The sequence below is a fragment of the Bubalus bubalis genome, chromosome 22 (genome assembly GCF_019923935.1).
Source record: "Bubalus bubalis isolate 160015118507 breed Murrah chromosome 22, NDDB_SH_1, whole genome shotgun sequence".
NCBI classification, from domain to species: Eukaryota; Metazoa; Chordata; class Mammalia; order Artiodactyla; family Bovidae; genus Bubalus; species Bubalus bubalis.
The window spans coordinates 19754714-19774685 of record NC_059178.1 but is presented as its reverse complement, the minus strand read 5'-3'; the positions used below and the strand labels follow the sequence as shown (position 1 = coordinate 19774685).

At 43.6% G+C, this 19972-nt stretch overlaps 1 protein-coding gene across 8 annotated transcripts in view; it reads right to left on the bottom strand.

Moving 5' to 3' along the window:
• Nucleotides 1–19972, bottom strand: part of PIEZO2 (piezo type mechanosensitive ion channel component 2) — a 252233-nt gene that overhangs the window by 97718 nt on the left and 134543 nt on the right. For all 8 annotated transcript variants that reach the window (XM_044934794.2, XM_044934790.2, XM_044934791.2 and 5 more), the window contains 3 exons: nt 18319–18481; nt 6273–6483; nt 4814–5027 (listed from right to left, as the gene is read on the bottom strand). In XM_044934794.2, coding sequence (XP_044790729.1) covers nt 4814–5027; nt 6273–6483; nt 18319–18481 — 588 coding nt within the window. The remainder of the gene's footprint in view (nt 1–4813; nt 5028–6272; nt 6484–18318; nt 18482–19972) is intronic.

Here is a 19972-nt window from a genome sequence, read left to right as displayed (position 1 = left end):
TCCATTAAACAAACTGTGCTGAGTGGTATGTTATCTGTCTTTTGTAAGTTATGTGGATTAGCTTTAAAGCTTTATTGTGCTGGATCAACTTCACAAGAGGGGGCACTGAATTTTTTATGGTTTATAACCATGTGAACCATATACTCCAGTGTCTCATATCCTACTCTCACTCTGCCTTAACCTTCCCATCACGTCACGTCCTACTTTTTGTGACCCTACGGACTGTGGCCCGCCAGGCTCCTCTGTCCATGGGATTCTCCAGGCAAGAATACTGGAAGGGATAGCCATTTCCTTCTCCAAGGGATCTTCCCAACCTAGGGACTGAACCCTACTCTCCCACATTGCAGGCAGATTCTTTACCTTCAGAGCCACCACAGAAGCCCAACCTTCCCATAGGTAAGCTCATAACTATCAGAAAAGAGCCCTGAACTTTGTTTTGGAGAATTTGGACAGTTCTGTGCACAAACAGGTGGGAATCACTAACTTTTCCCGGGGCAGCCCTCCTCCCTGCCCCTTGTCTATGTCCTCCCAGTCTCCCATCTGCCCTGTCCACTACTTCCCTACCCACCTGCTCCACAGGCTTCCTTGGCTATAACCTTTGAGGAGCTCCACCCAGTTGCGAGCGGAGTTGGAAGGAATTATATGATCTCTTGGGACCCCTGGGTTGAAAGAAGACATCACCCTAGAGAAACACAAGCCCACAGAGGTGTGCTCCACACAGGAGCCAGATTTCAGGTCACAACACCTGCGTGAAGACCTGTGGAGTAACATCGTGTGGTCCCAGGACCAGGGAAACCTCCATGCCCTCCCGCAGAGCAGAGCACTAGCCAGCCCGGCAGAAGATCCCACGCAGCTGAGGGACCCTGGGGCTGCTTCCGCTCATTATGAGTTTTTCCTAAGTTCATAAGTAACATGGAAGCTCAAGAGAGCAAAAATGAAGAATCTAAATCTCCTGGGTCAGAAATCAAGGACTGACTACATTACAGCTCAGCTACACAGTCAAACGCAATCAAAAGCTTTGCAGTCCATGAAAAATCACACTTTAGAGGAACATTTCATGACATGAAGAGATGCAGAAGTTGCACAGAGCAAGTTATAGAACATCCTGTGCACCATACTATGCAACAGTCAAGCATCATGATTCAAAGTCTGCTTGGAAAAAGCACATTTATGCACAGGAAAAGCACTGGGAGAATACAGACCAAAAATGAACAGTATTTCTGGGAGTTAGGATTATTTTTTTAAGTGTTTTTCCTGATTCTTTTTTTACACTTTCCCAAACAACCACCAACAAGCATCCTAATGATAAACAAATCAATTCAATATTTCTAAAAGTATTCTAAATATATTCTAAAAATAAAGCTAACCTTCATCAGAAAGCCTATTTGAAAGCTTACAAGAAGACAAAAACGACTTGGATTGTTTTGAGGACAGCCACATCCGAAGCTAGATACATGGACTGAAGTCTCTGTGGTTATGAAATTTGTGACAAACGCCCACGCAGGATGACTTTTTCTTCCTGCTTGTTTGCAGTTTGTTTTCTGCCAGCTCAGTTGGTGGATAGCAATGCATTGAAAGTATGCCTTAAGAAAAAGCCAGCATTTAAAATACATTAATTTCCAAGCTTTCAAAGGCTAAAAGGCAATGCCCTACTTTCACCAAGTTAATGGAGGAAGAAACTACAACAAGGCAGCTCACATGCAAACGTATGTGTATACACACACATGCATATGTGTATATATAAATGTATATATATTGCATTATTTAGCACAAACTATCTATACTCTGATAAACCACCCAACTTCTAATGACTCTATAAGAGTATGGCGATGAAGCTTTTAAAATTTTTAAAGGTATTATCTTCAAAGTGTCCATAATAACTTACAACCATAATTTTAAGTTTGAGGCAATCCCAATAAAAGATAAAGATGGTAAGTTATTACACTATTAGGACTGCTATTATCCACACACTTGGTTGGCAAGTCTGGTTTACCACCCGTTATAACTAGTGAGCTAATAATGGCTTTTACATTTTTAAGTGGTTGGGAAAAATCAAAATAGTATTTCATGAAATGCGAAAATATTTTGAAATCCGAAGTTCAGTGTCCACAAAGTTTTGCGAGAATCTAGCCGAAACCTTAAAATCTTGTACAGGGCTGCTTTTGCACTAAAATGGCTTCTTGGAAGAATTGTCACAGAGACCATGGGCCTGCAAAATCTAAAATATTTACTAACTGATCCTTTACAGAAGAGGTGTTTTCAAGGTGGTTCAGAATAGTCTTTGTATTTCCTATTATCAGTCTCTAGATGGCAGAAAAGAGCCTTAAATTGGGGTATGTGGAGTGACCACACCCCCATAGAAGGTATACAACTTAACATTTCCAATTAAATCATCCCTTAAAAGTCCAACAGTGCAAAACTTTTTGCTCTATGTGTTCAATAAAATAAAAAATTAAACTTCTAGTGGAACTTAAATATTCATTTAGTCTGGAACTAACGATCTTGCAACAGTAAAATCATTTTTCTCTATGTGTTCAATAAAGCAAAAATTATATGTCTAGAAGAAACTAAAAGACTCACTTAGCCTAGAACTAATGTCTGCACTGAAATTTTGTATCTATCCACTTCTGCTTAAAATAAATATTATGTAAATCCACATCATTAAAGAGACTTCTCAGTGCCCCCCAGCTTTATCGAGGTACAATTGACATGTGAAATTATAGTATATTTAAAGTGGACAGCATGATGATTTGATCTAATCATAGACTGTAAAATGATGCATAGCACCTCAATCAAGTTAATAATCACTTCACATAGCTCCTCTCTTTCTTTTCTTGTTTGTGGTATGAAGGTTTAAGGTCTATTCTCAGCACATGTCAGTACAATGTTATCACAATGCATTGCTACTACTACAGTGCCCCGTATATAGATCCTCAGAGTTACTAATCTCATACCTGAAAGTATGTACCTTTTTCCACCTCTGCCTACACTCCCCACCCTCCAGCGCTTAGCAACTGTCACTCCCTTCTCTGTTTCTTTAGGTTTGACTTTCTGTTTAGATTCCACATAAGCGGTGAGATCATACAGTATTCATCTTTCTCTGACTTATTTCACTCAGCACAATGCCCTCCAGGTTCACTCAGGTTGTTGCAAATAGCAGGACTTCCTTCTTTTTCATGGCAAGTAACACTCCCTGTGTGCTGCGCTTAGTTGCTCAGTCGTGTCCAACTCTCTGCGACCCCATGGACTGTAGCCCGCCAGGCTCCTCTGTCCGTATGATTTCCCAGGCAAAAATGCTGGAGTGGGTTGCCATCTCCTTCCCCAGAACATTCCTTATATATGTATACTATTCTTTCTTTGGTCATTCATCCATCAACAAACACCTAGGTGTTTCCATGTCTTGGCTCCTCTGTTTTTCATGTCCATGAATCCTAAAGAATTCACCCCATATCTTCTAAAACAATGACATTTTCCCAGATAACCACATACAACCATGCACCTAAGAACTAACAGAAAGTCTGTACTATCAGCTAATAACCAGTGAATATTGAAATTTCTCCATTTAATCTCAAAAGGATTTGTCCTTAAACCGAGATGTGATCCAGAGTTGGGCTTCTCATCTGTCTGCAGGCTTCCTTGCTTCTCCTTTGAAGTAGAACGATCTCTGCCCACACCCTCCACACACACTTCTTTTTCAGAATGCTGGTTTTTTAAGAGACCAGGTCGCTTCCCTTACATTCTACAGTCTGGATTTAATAACTGCTTCCCTGTGGAGTCAAGTAAACCACATTCCTGCCCCTTATATTTCCTGGAAATTGGAGGTTAGGTCTAAAGCCTTAACAATACAATGTCTCGTTCCCCATACTGCATCCAGCCTAGAAGTCTGAAAGGTCAAGGGACCCCACTCTGGTAAAGTTTGTTTGGATCAACTGGTCAAGGTGCTGACTACCCTAGAAGGGGCTTTTCCATTTGCAATTAGCAAATGATCAGCGAGCTTATACTCTGTCATCCTTGCAAACAATCTTCATCCCACAAACCTCTTTAAGTCATGGTATCACTTTGTGAATAGATTTAAGTATCTCATGAAGAATTGGTAAACGGTAGTTTTCTAATTCTAGCACTCCTTTCCCTTCATCAACTAGTGACATCCTGTCAGGAGGAGTTTTCCCTCATTAACTGAGAACAGCCTAGAATTCCTTCCAAAAAGTCAAAATAAATGCTGGGTTCTTTACCTTGAATTCTCATTTTCATACAAGACTTTGGGATAATAGTCAACTTCAACTGAAGCACATAAAATCTCTCTCTCTCTCTCACCTTTCTCTTTCTCTTGCTCATCCACACATACACACACACACACACACACACACACACACACACACACACACCATGGACTCATGCGTTTTTACTTTTAGATTTTTATGGTCACTCAGTTCTTTTTGACCCTCAATTTGTCCTCTGTTTGCCTTCAAGAGCTCCCTCCCACAGATGCTCTGACATGTTCTTATTCTTTGCTGCAAAACATTCTCCCTGGTCTCCTTCCTCAACCGAGACCATGTGTCTGCTCTTTGCGGCAAACAGCAGCTTCCCTCCGCTTCACCCCAGCAGCACCCCCACCTGAAGAAACACCTCTTCCCTCCAGACTGTGGCCAATACAATCAAGGCAGAGACCGTGTCCCCATCCCCCCCAAAGCCCGGCTGACCCACCACTGGGCATCAGAAGAAACTTATCAGATGCTCAGGGCCCGGTAGGGTCCTCCCAAGGGCTCGAGGATTATCTTATGGAATCATCAAATTGTCCAGCAATGCCTCTTACCTGGCATAGTAGTCGTTGGGGGGAACGGCTTCCTGGAAGAACTGGAACTGGTACAGATAGAGTCCGATCAGGTGTCCCGCGGTGAAGATGGCCAGCAGGACGCAGAGACAGCTGAACAGCAAGGGGTCGAAGGTCCGGCACCAGGACCACCAAGTGCACAGGCCCAGGAACACGAAGAAGTACACGGACGAGGTCAGAGAGGGCAGCATCATCCCTGCGGGGGCAGGGGGTGCACGTGTGAAAAACGTGGAGAGGAGGCAACCCTGCACAGCTCAGCCTCCGTCACTGTTGGGGATGATGAGGAATGCCTCCTATGCTTGTAGTGAAATTCATCACTCTCTCTTGATGATATCAGAATTAGTGCTATTTGTATTGTGAAAAAAAGTCACATGTAAAGTGAAATTTGTAAACGTGGGGAAATATCATATAAGGAGAAATCCTACCTGTGGCACTTGAGCCCCAACAACAAACATTCACTTCTCCAACCAGTAGAATTTAGCATGTTTACTTGCCTGTTTCCATGTCTCTATTTCTCTCCCAGTTTTTCAGGAATACTGTATGTCTGTTCTAACTGTCCTCGATAAATTTTTAAAATAATGATTTACTTTTGCTTGTCTGTTGACGAGGGTTCATGATAATATTGCATTCAGTGGCAGATAAAACCTCACTAAATCTTTGCCCTGCCCAACAAAATGTGATTTGCTCTATCACTAAAAGTGGAAATGTCAAATGAAATCATTCCTTCATAGGCATTTAAAAACTTGGTAGGGAGCATTTTGAAACAACTTCTCATTAAAGTCCTGAGTTACATTTCTTGAGAAATACTCTTCACTTTTCTAACTTTTAACTCTCCTATGGAAAAACAGTTGCTTCATCTCATGAAACTTCACAGAAGTAGGATGGAATAAAGTTTGCAGCAGCTCTGGGGCAATGGGGATGGGGCAAAGATGGAGATAAGGTTTTTATGGAAGGAGCAGCCTGCAGCCAACAGGGAGAGGAAGTGGGCGTGTGTGCTGCGAGATTACCATCTAACTGGGGAAGAAAAACACTGTATCCTGAAGAGTTAAATTAAGAGATCTAATGACTCAATGTAAACAGACAAGCTCCCGAAAGCCCATGTGTAGCTCTGGATGGGGACAGAAAAGGGTCCCTTGTCACAGATCACCACCCACAGGCTCTGAGGGAGGTGAACAGTGGTCCTGTTTGTCACGTAGAAAACAACGCCACCTAACTGCTAAGGGAAAAGACTGCTTTACAGAGGTTAACAGAAACCATCTAGTACATAAAACCTACAACTGAACGGGAAAAGCTACGTGCGCGCACGTGTGTGTGGTTTGTACACGTGGCCAGTTTCACAAAAGCTACAGTTATGATTCTGTTGCCGCGGAATAGAACAGTTTCCTTCTTTCATCATTCGCCAGGTCGCTCCCTGTGCGCCCCAGGACTTGGAGGTTCTCACCTGATGAACCCAGTAAAATCGTCACAACAACCTTCCCCGCAGTGGTTATCATGTTGCCAATAAACTCCTTCAGCTTGGAGGCCACAGAGGCCAGCCTGCGGAAGAGTTTTAATTTCGCGCTTTCCTCCAAATCGCCTTCAGCACCGTCTCCCTCGTCTAAGTCCTCTTCGTAGATCAGGGCCTCTTCGGAGTCTATTTTTTCTCCTCCAGCCTAAATAAATGAAAAACAGAAAACACTGCAGTCTCTGCCTATCCACCCAGAATATTATATGGTTTCTAATTTACCAGTAGGTCAGTGAGGTGAATTTGAGAAATGAGGAAAAAATGCAGACTACCACTCAACCACGTAAGCCCCCTCAGGTGTCTGGTGGTCCCTGTGTGAAGCCCAAAGAACTTTGATCTTTCTTCAAGGCATAAACAGGAAGCATCGCTAATCATAGGGTCCCCAATGGCAGGTCATCTCACCTACATGAGCTCATTTTATTTTACACACAGAAGCCAAGACTGTCTGAAACACCTATTCATAACTTAGCTTTCAGCAATCTGGGTTTGGCTCCCCAGATTTACTTAGTGTGCCACTAAGGTGATGGGAAGTTTGATGAATGGGCTTAAACGGAAAGGATGGGCCAGATCAGCGCTGAGGAAATCCCTTTTCTTTCTGGAGTTTATCTTTGTTCACTATTTTAGTATTTCCTGCCCGTGGGAGGACGAGTGGTCCCGGCTACTTGGCTAAATAAACAGTCGCTTCCTATCTCATCCTTTTAGAGAATTGTGCACGGGTCCAATCCCAGGCCACGTGGGACCTCAGGACCATCACTAGAGATTCAGAAGGAAACACATGCACGGCACATACACACTTACATGGATTATTTTAAACTGTGTATACCATGGGCTTTTTTGTTCATTTTTAAAGAATACATAAGATTTTTTTTTGGATAATTACAATCTTTCCCTGGAAGGGTTAGGATTTTTTTTTTAAGGAATTATAAATATAAACCATTCCCTTAAGACAAAAGGTGCCTGTCTCAGATGCAGGACAGGCTTCATCTTGAAAAGACAGCAGCTTCTGCAGAGTCAGACAACTCTGAGGCCCAGATCAGACATCGAGTCCAAGCAGTACCCGTTTGCTTCATTTTCCCATTTTAAAATTTCTTTCTTTTTAAAAATTTTTATTGACTGAAAGATCCTTTAAACTCTACAGTGCTTTACAGTTTCAAAGATTTCACACATATGATTTCATCTAATTCCATAATAAGTCTTTTTTCCCCTGCTGCTGCTAAGTCGCTTCAGTCATGTCAGACTCTGTGCAACCCCATAGATGGCAGCCCACCAGGCTCCCCCGTCCCTGGGATTCTCCAGGCAAGAACACTGGAGTGGGGTGCCATCGCCTTCTCTACCCCACTACTAACTACTAGTTTGTTCTCTACATGTGTATGTCTGCTTCTTTTTTGTTTCATTCACTAGCTTGTTGTATTTTTTATAGCTCACATATAAGTGATATCAAACAGTACTTATCTTTCTCTGACTTATTTCACTGAGCATAATGCCCTTCAAGTTCATCCATGTTGCTGCAAATGGTATTATTTCATTTTGTGGCTGAGTAATACTCCATTGTGTGTGTGTGTATATATATATGTATATATATATCAATCACATCTTCTTTATCCATTCTTCTGTAGATGAACGTTTAGGTTGCTTCTGTGTCTTGGTTTTCATAAATAGTGCTTCTGTGAACACTGTGGTATCTATTTCTTTTCCAATTAGGGTCTTTGTTTTTTTTCATATATATATTTATATATACATATATATATTTCTTGATATGCTTAATTCAGAATTACATAATATTCACTGCTGGTGTCTGAGCTTCCACCTCACTGGAGGAAGATGGGTATAGGAGGCTGGTGCACAGCTCAGTAAGTGCTGAGTGACCTGAGGGCTCAGACCTGCTGTTTGCCTAGGTGGGTACAGGCCACTTGGGATTTACCTTGGCTGTTAATGAAGCCAAGGCTACAGGATGCACTCCCACCCCTGTGCATGCATACACACACACACACACACACACACACACACAAAGACACACATGCACACCATACATAAATACACACAATACACACACACGAGGATGTAATCCCAGGCTATTCAAGTTCATATACCCAAATTGGGTTTTGCATTATACTGTATTTCATCATAGCACATTTGTACTTTTTCCAGAAGGAAGAAGAATGTCTCAGGCTTATGTGTGAAGATTTTTCAATCTGCTCAGAGCCCAGTGTGCCTCAATGTCACTAGTAAGAGACACAAATAAGTCAGGAACTAAACACCTCACAGTGACACTTGCTATTCCAAGAATTAAAACAGAGTGATGTGACTGAGGGAGTCAGGGCAGCTATTTTAGATTCTGAGTTCAGGGAGAGCCTCTCTGAGGAGGTGACATTTAAGCTGAGCTCTGAATGTCACAGAGCCACCAGCCATGGGGAAATTCTAGCCAGAGCCTTCCAGACAGCAGGAAGGGGTGGCCGAGCCTACATAGCGCATCCCCAGACCCACTTCTTCTTCCACCTGCTCTTCCTCCTCACTGTCAGCTGATGCCCCTGCATCCCACGTCATAGAGACATGGGGGCTGAGCTCCAGTCAGTGCCAACACCAGCAGCCCCACCTGTGCACAGGTGCTCGGCCCCCACCTGGGATGATGGGAGAGCTACAGAGCTGGGGTACCAGGAGGAAAGCCCACCCCCCAGCCCTGTATCACCCACAGAGGGAGTTTCAAAGCAAAAGTCTCCAAGGTGGCTGGACTCAGAGCAGGACTTGTCCGATGCTTCACTTCTCTTGAACCCAAGCTAAGAGCACTCCACCCAGTGAGGGGGACAACGGGATCTCTTTCCCAGAGCAACTCCAGCAGCTGCAGTAGGGGAAGAGCAAGGGAGTCCTGCAGCCAGGAGGCTGTGCTGGTGGAAGAGGGGATGGGGAGTGGAGCTGAAGGGGGTTCACGTCTTGGACGAGCATCTCGTAAGTCCAGTCAGCAGACCCCAGTTGGTAAATTTCACATGGTAGGGGGAGGGATGAAGGAGAATCAGAGGGAGTTCTTGTCTTTGTGGATGAGATCAGGATGACCAGTCATGGAGCAAGTTGGGAAGCCAGTTCTAAGGTGGAGGTATCACGGGGACAGCTAGTGAGGAACCTGGAGTGTGGACAGAGGTGAGAATTGGAGAGGTCTACCTGAAGGTCACTGTCAAAGTGGGTTCTGATGAGGTGACCTGGGGAGAACACACAGCTGCCTACCTGTTGGAGTTGCCACACCTGGGACCAGTCTCTCTCTCCAACTTTATCCTCATCTCTTGGCCCAGAAACATCACACACAGGGAACCATGCAGAGAACCTGGAATCCACAGGCTCTCTGCCTTGGTATGTGCTGTCCCCACACTGGGAAGGCCCTTCCCCAGCATCCGAGGCTCCGGCTCCCAGGCCAGCTTTCTTTCAACTTCTCCATCTCCCAAAGCTGAGTTGCTGTGGGGACTGATCCAGGGATGCTGTTGCTATGACACCCACATCACCACACACATGGGCATTTGTTGCTTAATACTACTTGTACAGCAGGTGGGCAACATCCTAAAAATGCTTCTAGAGGAAGAAAATTAGTCCAAAATCTTCAGTCTCTGTACTTGACCAAGGAGACAGAGAGAGGGAACACAGCTAGGGTTGCCTGGGTCACAGTCAGAAACACACTCCTAACTTTCACAATAAATGACTTATTGCTCAATTACGGAATCGCTACGGATGTAGATTAAATCAGATAGAAATCTCCAGTCAAGAACCTTCTCGAGTTTAGATGAATGCATTTCCCCAACCTCTCCTGGGCGGGACAGGGACCCTATGATTTTTATAAACAGACCAGTGTACTTGAGGTTTTTCAGCATTTTTGTACCGGAATCCCTGGGGCTTTCAGTTGAAAATACTTTCTAAACCTGCCAAACTGAGAGGGAGCCAAAAGTGAGCCCCACCATCCCAGCTGGGGCCAGAAGTGCCATTAGTCACGTCAGGCTGGTCTTCTCCCCGAAATGATCCATCTGGAGCAGCATAAACACCAACGCCCTGGAAGCCCCTCAGCTCACTCACCAGCAAGCAGGCTGGGCTGCTGGAGCTGAAATTTGTCCCAACATTGGAACTCAACTGGATCCTGGCCTTGGAGCTAAGAAGGAGTGCATGCTAAGTCACTTTAGTCCTGTCTGACTCTTTGCGACCCCATGGGGTGTAGCCCGCCAGACTCCTTTGTCCATGGGATTTTCCAGGCAAGAATACTGGAGTGGGTTGCCACACTCTCCTCGAGGGGATCTTCACGACCCAAGGATTAAACTCCCATTTCCTACCATCTCCTGCATTGGCAGGTAGGTTCTTTACCATTAGCACCACCTGGGAAGGGATTCCCTGGTGGTTCATCTGGTAAAGAATCCACCTGCAATGCAGGAGACCGGGGTTCCATCCCTGGGTTGGGGAAGATCTCCTAGAGAAGGGAATGGCAACCCACTCCAGTATTCTTGCCTGGAGAAGCATGCTTAAACTTTGTCTTTCAGTTTCTTCATAAGAAGGAGTAGCTGTAAATAAAGATTTATTTTTCTAGTTCCTGAGCTATCTTAGAAATGAAAGATAAAGAAAACCTTTATAATTTAAAAAGCCTAATAAAATATTACATATCAGCATTGTCCAGGTTGAAGTCTATAGCTTATGTAAAGAAATGTTAAGTGCTTTGACTCATCTTTAAAAGTCCCTGACTTCAAAATGTGCCAGATGTACTCAGGCAGCATCTCATGTCACGTGAGGACACTGCAAGTGCTATGGAGTCAACTGGGTGTGAGGTCATGGTGTCCTGAGCCTGGACCCAAGCCTCCATGCCTCATCCCATCACCGCGTTCAGCCCTGCAGCCTCGTCCCCAGCAGTCAAGCATTAGCAGTTACTCCCACTCAGTTCTGGACCAGGAAGACACCACCAATTACTTCTAGTAGAACCAGACATTCATTTTCCCTTATCCCCAAGCACTAAATGAGTCTACCTGTCTTGGACTAAATCCAAGGCTCACCTGGGGCTCTTTAAGAGGCCAGATTACCAGGCTCCACCTCACAGTTCCTGAATCAGGAATCCCAGAAGCAAGTCCCAGGAACTTGTCTGATTAAAGGACTGCATGAGATGATGTGGAAGCAGCCAGATTAGAATCCACACTCTTCCTGATACCTGTGACCATGGACAAACTCATCCTACATGGAAGCCTTGTGTTTGAGTTGGATGTGAGGCAGACTCCCTTGACTGGAAAACACTGAGGTGATTTATCTAATGGAATTTTTTTCTGATTTCAGACAAACTTTAGATGTTAGCCCAGCGCTCCTCAGACCATGGACTCCATCCTCCTCTTCCTTGTATCTTAAACCATGCTCGAAAAGATGCTTTGATGGGAGAGCATCAGAGGCACAGATAATGAGCCAGCAGATCCAGAAGCAAAGGGAGCACTTTCTTAAAATGTTGCAAGTTATTTACTCATTGTTTATTATTGAAAGTTAATAATTAATCTTCATGGAGTGGAGTCATCGAAACAGAAGAGTCCATGGAAGGAAGAGGCAAGTGCTGTGACTCATCACCATCGTCCACCATCCTCCACAGTGTCCCCATGGACACAGTGCCCAGAGAGCTCCGGAGCCATGCTGGCAGGGGTCACGTGCATCACGTAAGCCTATCGTGACAACATGGTGCAGACGAAGCCAAGGTTTTTTTCTGTTACTAAGCTTGTTTTAGGAAGATTACTTTTCCAAATGTATAAGCACAGTTAAATTGTTCCCTGTTCCATTTGGAAGCGTGAGTACAGAGATGTATGCTTTCAGCCACTTCCTACAGAGCAATACAAGTTCAATAAAGGAGGTTAAGACAGACCAAGTTAGCAGGCAGCAACCCGCTAGGCTATCCAGGACCACAGGCCTGGGGAGCTTTAATAAAACAATCCTGGTACCACCAAACATTCGCCTGCCTCCCAGAATTCTGACTGAACATATCTGGGATGCAGTCTGTACCTGGACCCTTACAAACTCCTAGGTCAAGGTCAGTTCAAGGTGGTGAGGAAGGAAGAGCCTGAACCCACCTCCTCCCATGGACATGACAAATATGTTCATGGGAGGACATAAGAACAAACATGCAGTTACACATGGGTCGATCTTCCCTGGAAAGGACCTGAGAACTAGCTGAATATCTGGTCCACAGCAGAGGACAGGAAGGGCCACACCTAGGCAGGTAGGGAAGGCACAAGGTTGAACTTGCCCCAAGAGAGGTGAAATGCCCAGAGTGTGACACCTGCTGAGACTGTGTGTAAGGGACAGTCATTCGCAAATCCAAAGAGGTGTACTGGAGGGTGGGGGAAGGAAGACACTGCCCAGAGACTGAGGCACCGTTATGCTCCCACCTAAGTCAAGTCATTCTCCCCCTGTCTTCCCAAAGCAAGGGAGCAAGTCCGGCCCCCACACCCTCTGGCTGAGCCCAGCAGGAGCATACACAGTGCATATGGGGACATGCCCTGGTGGCCAGTAGGACTGGAGACCCTGAGCCCCACGGGACAGTAACAACCAGAGACAGCGCTCTTATCAGGCCACCACCCCCAAGCATCACAGGCCAGCAGACAAACACAGCCCCAAGCTTCTTGTGAAAAAGATCCGTCTGTGGAACCTAGAGCCTCAGGTTTCCCTCACACATGGAGGTAAAGGAGGGGCCCCTGGGAAAGTGAGCCATGAGATATCATCCTCGAACCCCCGAGGCCTTGCTGCTGCTCAGCCAGACTCCAGAAGGAGCTTATGTAACCCTCAAGACTCCCAATTTCTGCAATTGTTGCCCAGAGGACACCTCCAGACTCTACATCTGTAGAACAGCCAGGATTATAATCGCAGCTCTGGGACTGAATGTGTCTCCATTCTTTAGAAACTGCTGCTGTCTGAAGCCCTGGCTTCAACCTGAGTGATGAAGGAGAGTCTCTACCCCATCAAGCACTGACAGGTCCCAACATGCCCTCAACAACAGGGCTGCTTCAGGGATAAATTAGGTATATCAGTTCAGTTCAGTTCAGTCGCTCAGTTGTGTCCGACTCTGCGACCCCATGAATCACAGCACACCAGGCCTCCTTGCCCATCACCAGCTCCTGGAGTTCACTCAAACTCATGTCCATTGAGTTGGTGATGCCATCCAGCCATCTCATCCTCTGTCATCCCCTTCTCTTCCTGCCCCCAATCCCTCCCAGCATCAGGGTCTTTTCCAATGAGTCAACTCCTTGCATAAGGTGGCCAAAGTACTGGAGTTTCAGCTTCAGCATCAGTCCTTCCAATGAACACCCAGGACTGATCTCCTTTAGGATGGACTGGTTGGATCTCCTTGCAATCCAAGGGACTCTCAAGAGTCTTCTCCAACACCACAGTTCAAAAGCATCAATTCTTCGGTGCTCAGTTTTCTTCACAGTCCAACTCTCACATCCATACATGACCACTGAAAAAACCATAGCCTTGACTAGACGGACCTTTGTTGGCAAAGTAATGTCTCTGCTTTTCAAGATGCTATCTAGGTTGGTCATAACTTTCTTTCCAAGGAGTAAGTGTCTTTTAATTTCATGGCTGCAATCACCATCTGCAGTGATTTTGGAGCCCCCCAAAATAACGTCTGACACTGTTTCCACTGTTTCCCCATCTATTTCCCATGAAGTGATGGGGCCAGATGCCACGATCTTCGTTTTCTGAATGTTGAGCTTTAAGCCAACTTTTTCACTCTCCTCTTTCACTTTCATCAAGAGGCTTTTGAGTTCCTCTTCACTTTCTGCCATAAGGGTGGTGTCATCTGCATATCTGAGGTTATTGCTATTTCTCCTGGCAATCTTGATTCCAGTGTGTGCTTCTTCCAGCCCAGTGTTTCTCATGATGTACTCTGCATGTAAGTTAAATAAGCAGGGTGACAATATGCAGCCTTGACGTCCTCCTTTTCCTATTTGGAACCAGTCTGTTGTTCCATGTCCAGTTCTAAGTGTTGCTTCCTGACCTGCATATAGGTTTCTCAAGACTGACACCAAAATATTCTTTATATCATTCATATTGGATTTGTTAGACCATATAGAAGAAGCCACTTGCAGCAGACTAAGTCAAGACTAAAATTCCTATGTGAATAAACATTTATCATAAATTTGGTTTCATATTAAACTACTCTTTGTTTCAAAAAAATAATAAAGCCTGAAATCTCATTAAATAGCTAGAAAGAGCTGGAAGTACATAAATATGCAGATACTATCAACTTGGTGAAATTACTGATGTCATTGGTGTTTTATTGCACAGATAACCTTTCTACACAATTTAACTCTCATAACACAACTCATTTTTTTTTAAAGACGTAAGAATCTGAATCTTTCAGTTATGATTTGTCAATATGCTTCTGAATTAAAAGGAACAAATAAACAAGACCACAAGTATGTCAGTTGGCAAAGAATCTTTCATGGCACTTGGGGAGTTGGTCCTTGACCGAGGTTTGCTTTCTATAAAATTCAAGAACAGGACAAAGCCTCCTCCCCAACTCCATGCCCACTGGGTTTTTTTTGGGAGAATCCTTGGATTTCTGATGCCCTTTAAAACAATGAACTTAAGCCTCATTATCATGTCCATGGAGATTTGGGAAGAGTCCTGAGAATTCTCCAGGGATTACTTACTACTCTGAAACAAAGCTGGATTTGAGAAGCAATTCTCCCAGGCACCAGAGGGTTGACTAATCTGCCATTTCTCCACTGAGATAAATGAAAGAAGAAGCAACGCCAGCAAACACTGTCCTTTCAAAGGATCCTCAAAAACCAAGCAATCTAGAACACAATCGCCAAGATTTACAAGTCGCAGGAAGTACGCTAGGGACTTCAAAATAAAATAAATTCTCCTGCTTATTTTGGCCGTGTATTTATATTCTTTTCAGACTCCAGCCAGATGGTTCCCCAGTAAGAAAAATTTCCTCCTGGATTCATCTCTGGACAGTCACTCTAGCCTGCTCCCCTGGGCCACCTGGGGCTGGAATGTACTGAGACTATGGAAACTAATATCTAATTTAGGCACAAACAAATTTAACCTAGAGGGAACTCAACTTTATAGTAATGATATTTAGCATTTTCAATATTAAGGGTTTTTTCTGGTGAGTAAGACAGTGAAGAATCTGCCTGTAATGCAAGAGACCTGGGTTCAATATCTGGGTTGGGAAAATACCCTGGAGGAAGGCATGGCAACCCACTCCAGTATTCCTGCCTGGAGAATTCCATGGACAGAGGAGCCTGGTGGGCTACAGTACATGGAGTCACAAAGAGTTGGATATGACTGAGTGACTAACGCTTTCACACTTTCACTTTCCAAGCTCCCCAAAAATAATGCTTAGAGAATCTATCCCTTTTTATCATTAAATAATGTAATCAATTAGGATTAGAACGGCAGATGGTGATTGCAGCCATGAAATTAAAAGATGCTTACTCCTTGGAAGGAAAGTTATGACCAACTTAGAAAGCATATTAAAAAGCAGAGATTACTTTGCCAACAAAGGTCCGTCTAGTCAAGGCTATGGTTTTCCCAGTGGTCATGTATGGATGTGAGAGTTGGACTATGAAGAAAGCTGAGCACCAAAGAATTGATGCTTTTGAACTGTGGTGCTGGAGAAGACTCTTGAGAGTCCCTTGGACTGCAAGGAGATCCAACCAGTCCATTCTAAAGGAGATCAGTCCCGGGTGTTCACTGGAAGGACTGATGCTGAAGCTGAAACTCCAATACTTTGGCCACCTCATGCAAAGAGTTGACTCATTGGAAAAGACCCTGATGCTGGGAGGGATTGGGGGCAGGAGGAGAAGGGGATGACAGAGGATGAGATGGCTGGATGGCATCACTGACTTGATGCACATGAGTTTGGGTGAACTCTAGAAGTTGGTGATGGACAGGGAGGCCTGGCATGCTGCAGTTCATGGGGTCGCAAAGAGTAGGACACAACTGAGTGACTGAACTGAACTGAATGTAATCAATAATATATAGGGTGCAAATATTTAAACAAATTTCACATGGGAGAGAGGTATCATGAGCCCATCCTGGAGAACAGAGGGGAATCAGGAAGGAAACATGATTTTAGTATCGGTCAGTGACATCGTGTCTCTTCTTCACCAGACGGGTGACCTTGACCTAACATCCCTTATCTTTAGTTTTCAGTGCAGGTTTTCCTAGTTTTATGTCAAAACAGTGTTTGAACTGGAGACAGAAGTTCTTTCTGTAGGAAGCTTTGTAATTCAGTCATGGTTGTCCTTCACCGATGACAAGGAAGGAAGTCCTTTACTGAGTGAGTTGGCCTCAAACACACCCTCCAACTTATCTTTCTCTCATTTTAAGAGGCTTTAAATTTTACATTTTTGCAATTGTTCTACTTCCTTTCAAACTGGAGAAGAACAAAGGGAGGCAAGCACGTGGCCCTTTATTAAGTCTTCAGGACAATCTCCACTTTGCGGAAGAAGAAAGAGGATAAACAATTTTCCCAACATCACACAGCTTCCAAGTCTGACTTCAGAGTCCACTCAGTTCACAGTAACTATCCCTTACCCTCCATCTACAATATGAGGAGAACTGAAAACAAATCTTGCCTTATCAAAAATAATAAGGAAAAGTCCTAAGTCCGGAGAGCTTGAGTTAATGGATTTATTTTCACTGAATCTGGAAAAAACAGGGTGATTGTTTAAGCCAGATGATTTTTCAAAACTGTAAATACTAGAAAAGAAATTTCAAATATAAAAGCAGAGGTTAAAATTTTAAATTCTGTCTTAGCCAGAAGAAAAAGCACCTTCATAGTTCTATTTCTAGGACGCTGACAAATGTTGTACAGTTTGTGAACTTGAATGCAAGAGATAGGTAGTTATGACCTTGCTGTAATGATTTTTAACACCATGTACCCTTTTTAACATTTACCTTAAAAACAGCAGAATATGGATATGCCACAGGATTGTATATTTTTTACTCACAAGGATTTTAGGCAATAACATCATTTCTAATCTGCAGAGGTTTATGGAATCATATTCATTCTTTCTTCATTGTTGTATTCTAATAAATATCAAGGGAAAATGTTGTTCATTTGTGAAGCACACACATTATTTGCCATAACTGAAAACTTTCTTTCTTTGATGTCATCATGGTTACCATTCTCAATATAAGTAATTTCAACTAACTTCAGTTTTATAGGTTTAATTTCTTGCCAAAGCTTATGAATGAAACATTTAGTACTTACAAATGTCTTGGGTCAAATGTCCAAATACAGTCTTTTAAAGATTTTTTTTCCCTGTAAATTTTATCTTTCAATTACCAGATCAATTACTTTTTAAGTCACTGTTACCTAGACTCACATGGCAAAGTGCAGTTATTAGAACAAACAGGTCAGTGACGGAGCGACAGCTGTCTCCCGCTTCCATTCACCACGGAGTGAAATCTGACGTGTCCCCTGATCCAGCTAAAAATTCACAAACGTTTAACTCATTCTTACACTCTTCCAAATGCATGTATTTTTTTCTCTGGAGTACTTTAAAAAATACCTCGATGGAAGCATGCAGATTTAACCACTGACTCAGGATGGCATGGTGCACAGACTGGAAGCTTCCATCAAGGTAGAATTAATTTTTTTTTTTCTCTGACAACTTCCAGGTGTTTCTTCTCTAAGCATGTTGCAGTAACTAAGTATCTAGGGCACGGGCCATGACACAAACTTGAAAGGTTTCCAGTGTGAGTTAAGGGCGGATGGTAATGAAGAGACACCGACCGGGTCAGGCCCAGGCCCTTAGGGTTAATGCATCTCACAGGGCAGCCCTCACGTCCCGGACTTGTTTCCATGTGGCCGAGTGCGGGTGAGAATGCACATGCGTGAGGACCACCCGAGGTGTACAAAGCAACCACCCAGCATAGGAGGGCACGAAGCTCTGTGCATATCTCACTTTTCATGTCACAACCTACAAGGCCCCAGAAATCAGACCAGGAAGAGGCCCAGACTCAGACTTACCGACTCTTCATTCTCAAACTCCGGGTTACACTGCGCGGCCTCTTCGGCCATTGGCTTCTGAACAATGTTCCTACAGACCAGCCAGATGGTCAGGCTGGCGATGAACATGCCCACGTCAGGCACAAACACTCGGATCCCATTGCCAGCATCGGCTCCCTTTAAGCTATGGAGGGAAAAACAGGGAGGAGGAAATTCAATTGTTTTGACGTTGCAATGGTTAAACCATCACAGTATGTTTGAATCTTCTTAAGACTTAAAGAATGCTCAGTTTCTGCCTGGAAGGTATCAGAAAGCTTTTCTCTGACTCCAGCCTCACATAATCTACTAAGACTCAGGAAGCTTTCAGGGAGTTTCAGGAATAGCATGAAGAACCCGAAACCAACTCTCACTCCTAAAATGTACTGATGAACTAAACTGTTATTAAATAAGCCACGTGTCCAGGACAGAGACAGGGGTTTGCAACCTGGTAGGAGCAGTTAAAGACTGGATGTACATGAGCAGCCCTGGAAGTAAATCCAAGTTTAGAGGGAAAACATAGGAAACATTCAAGCCATCCTTGAACAGGAGCCCTTCATTACTTTGAATGCTGAGTCGATTTTGTTTTCCATCCTGTTCCAAGAAAAGGCAGGTCGTTAACACAGAGCTCACAAGATTTGGTCCCAGTGTCTGCAGGACCTGGTGGCTGTGTTTCACTGGGACCTTCCCCTCGTCCTGTGCTCCCCTCTGTCTTGAAGAGATAACACTGTTCATCTTTATTGCACAGGACTCAAATGAAAGTGACCCAGTGTGTATCAGAGCTAAAACTTGTTTAGTTTGGAAAAGCAGCAGAAGATAGGAAATTATCTCATGTGAAGATACGTATTTTTCAAATACACTTTATGTGATGAAATATATAGTCATCATTTACATTGGATATATGACGTATTTGGGTAAAAACATAATAAATAGCAAGACCTCTATCACCTAGAAATAATCATGTTGACATTTTAGTGAATTAAAAAATCATATGATATTGCTTCTATGTGGAATCTAAAAAAATGACATGAACTATTTACAGAACAGAAATAGACTCACAGACAAAGAAAACAAACTTCTGGTTACCCAAGGAGAAAGGTGAGGGGGGAGGGGTAAATTAGGAATTTGGGATGAACATATACACAGCACTATATATAACAATAAGACCTACTGTACAGCACAGGGAACTCTACTCAATAGTTTGGAAACCATAAGAAACTACTATCCATGCAATCTTTGAGTTAACAAAACTAGGCTTATACTTTATCTATTGTTTTTGAAAATAATTTGTTCATTTAACACATCACTCACATCTTCACAACTCACTGAAGATTTTGAAACCTTTACCACACTCACAGGCAGATAGTAGTTACTTAACTAGTCCACTACTGTTGCACATTTAGAATATTACCATTTATTTGGTACCATAATATGAATGTAAGTCAAGTCTTAAGTAAAGAGTCTCCTAATCCAGGATCTTCTAGGAAAAATTCCTCAGACCAGTCTGACTGGCTTTTTATAAAAATGGTCTGGAAAAGGACCTCCCCATTAGAAGCCTGGGTTTTATACACAACTCTAAGTGAGAAATAGATTTAAGGGCCTAGATCTGATAGATAAGAGTGCCTGATGAACTATGGAC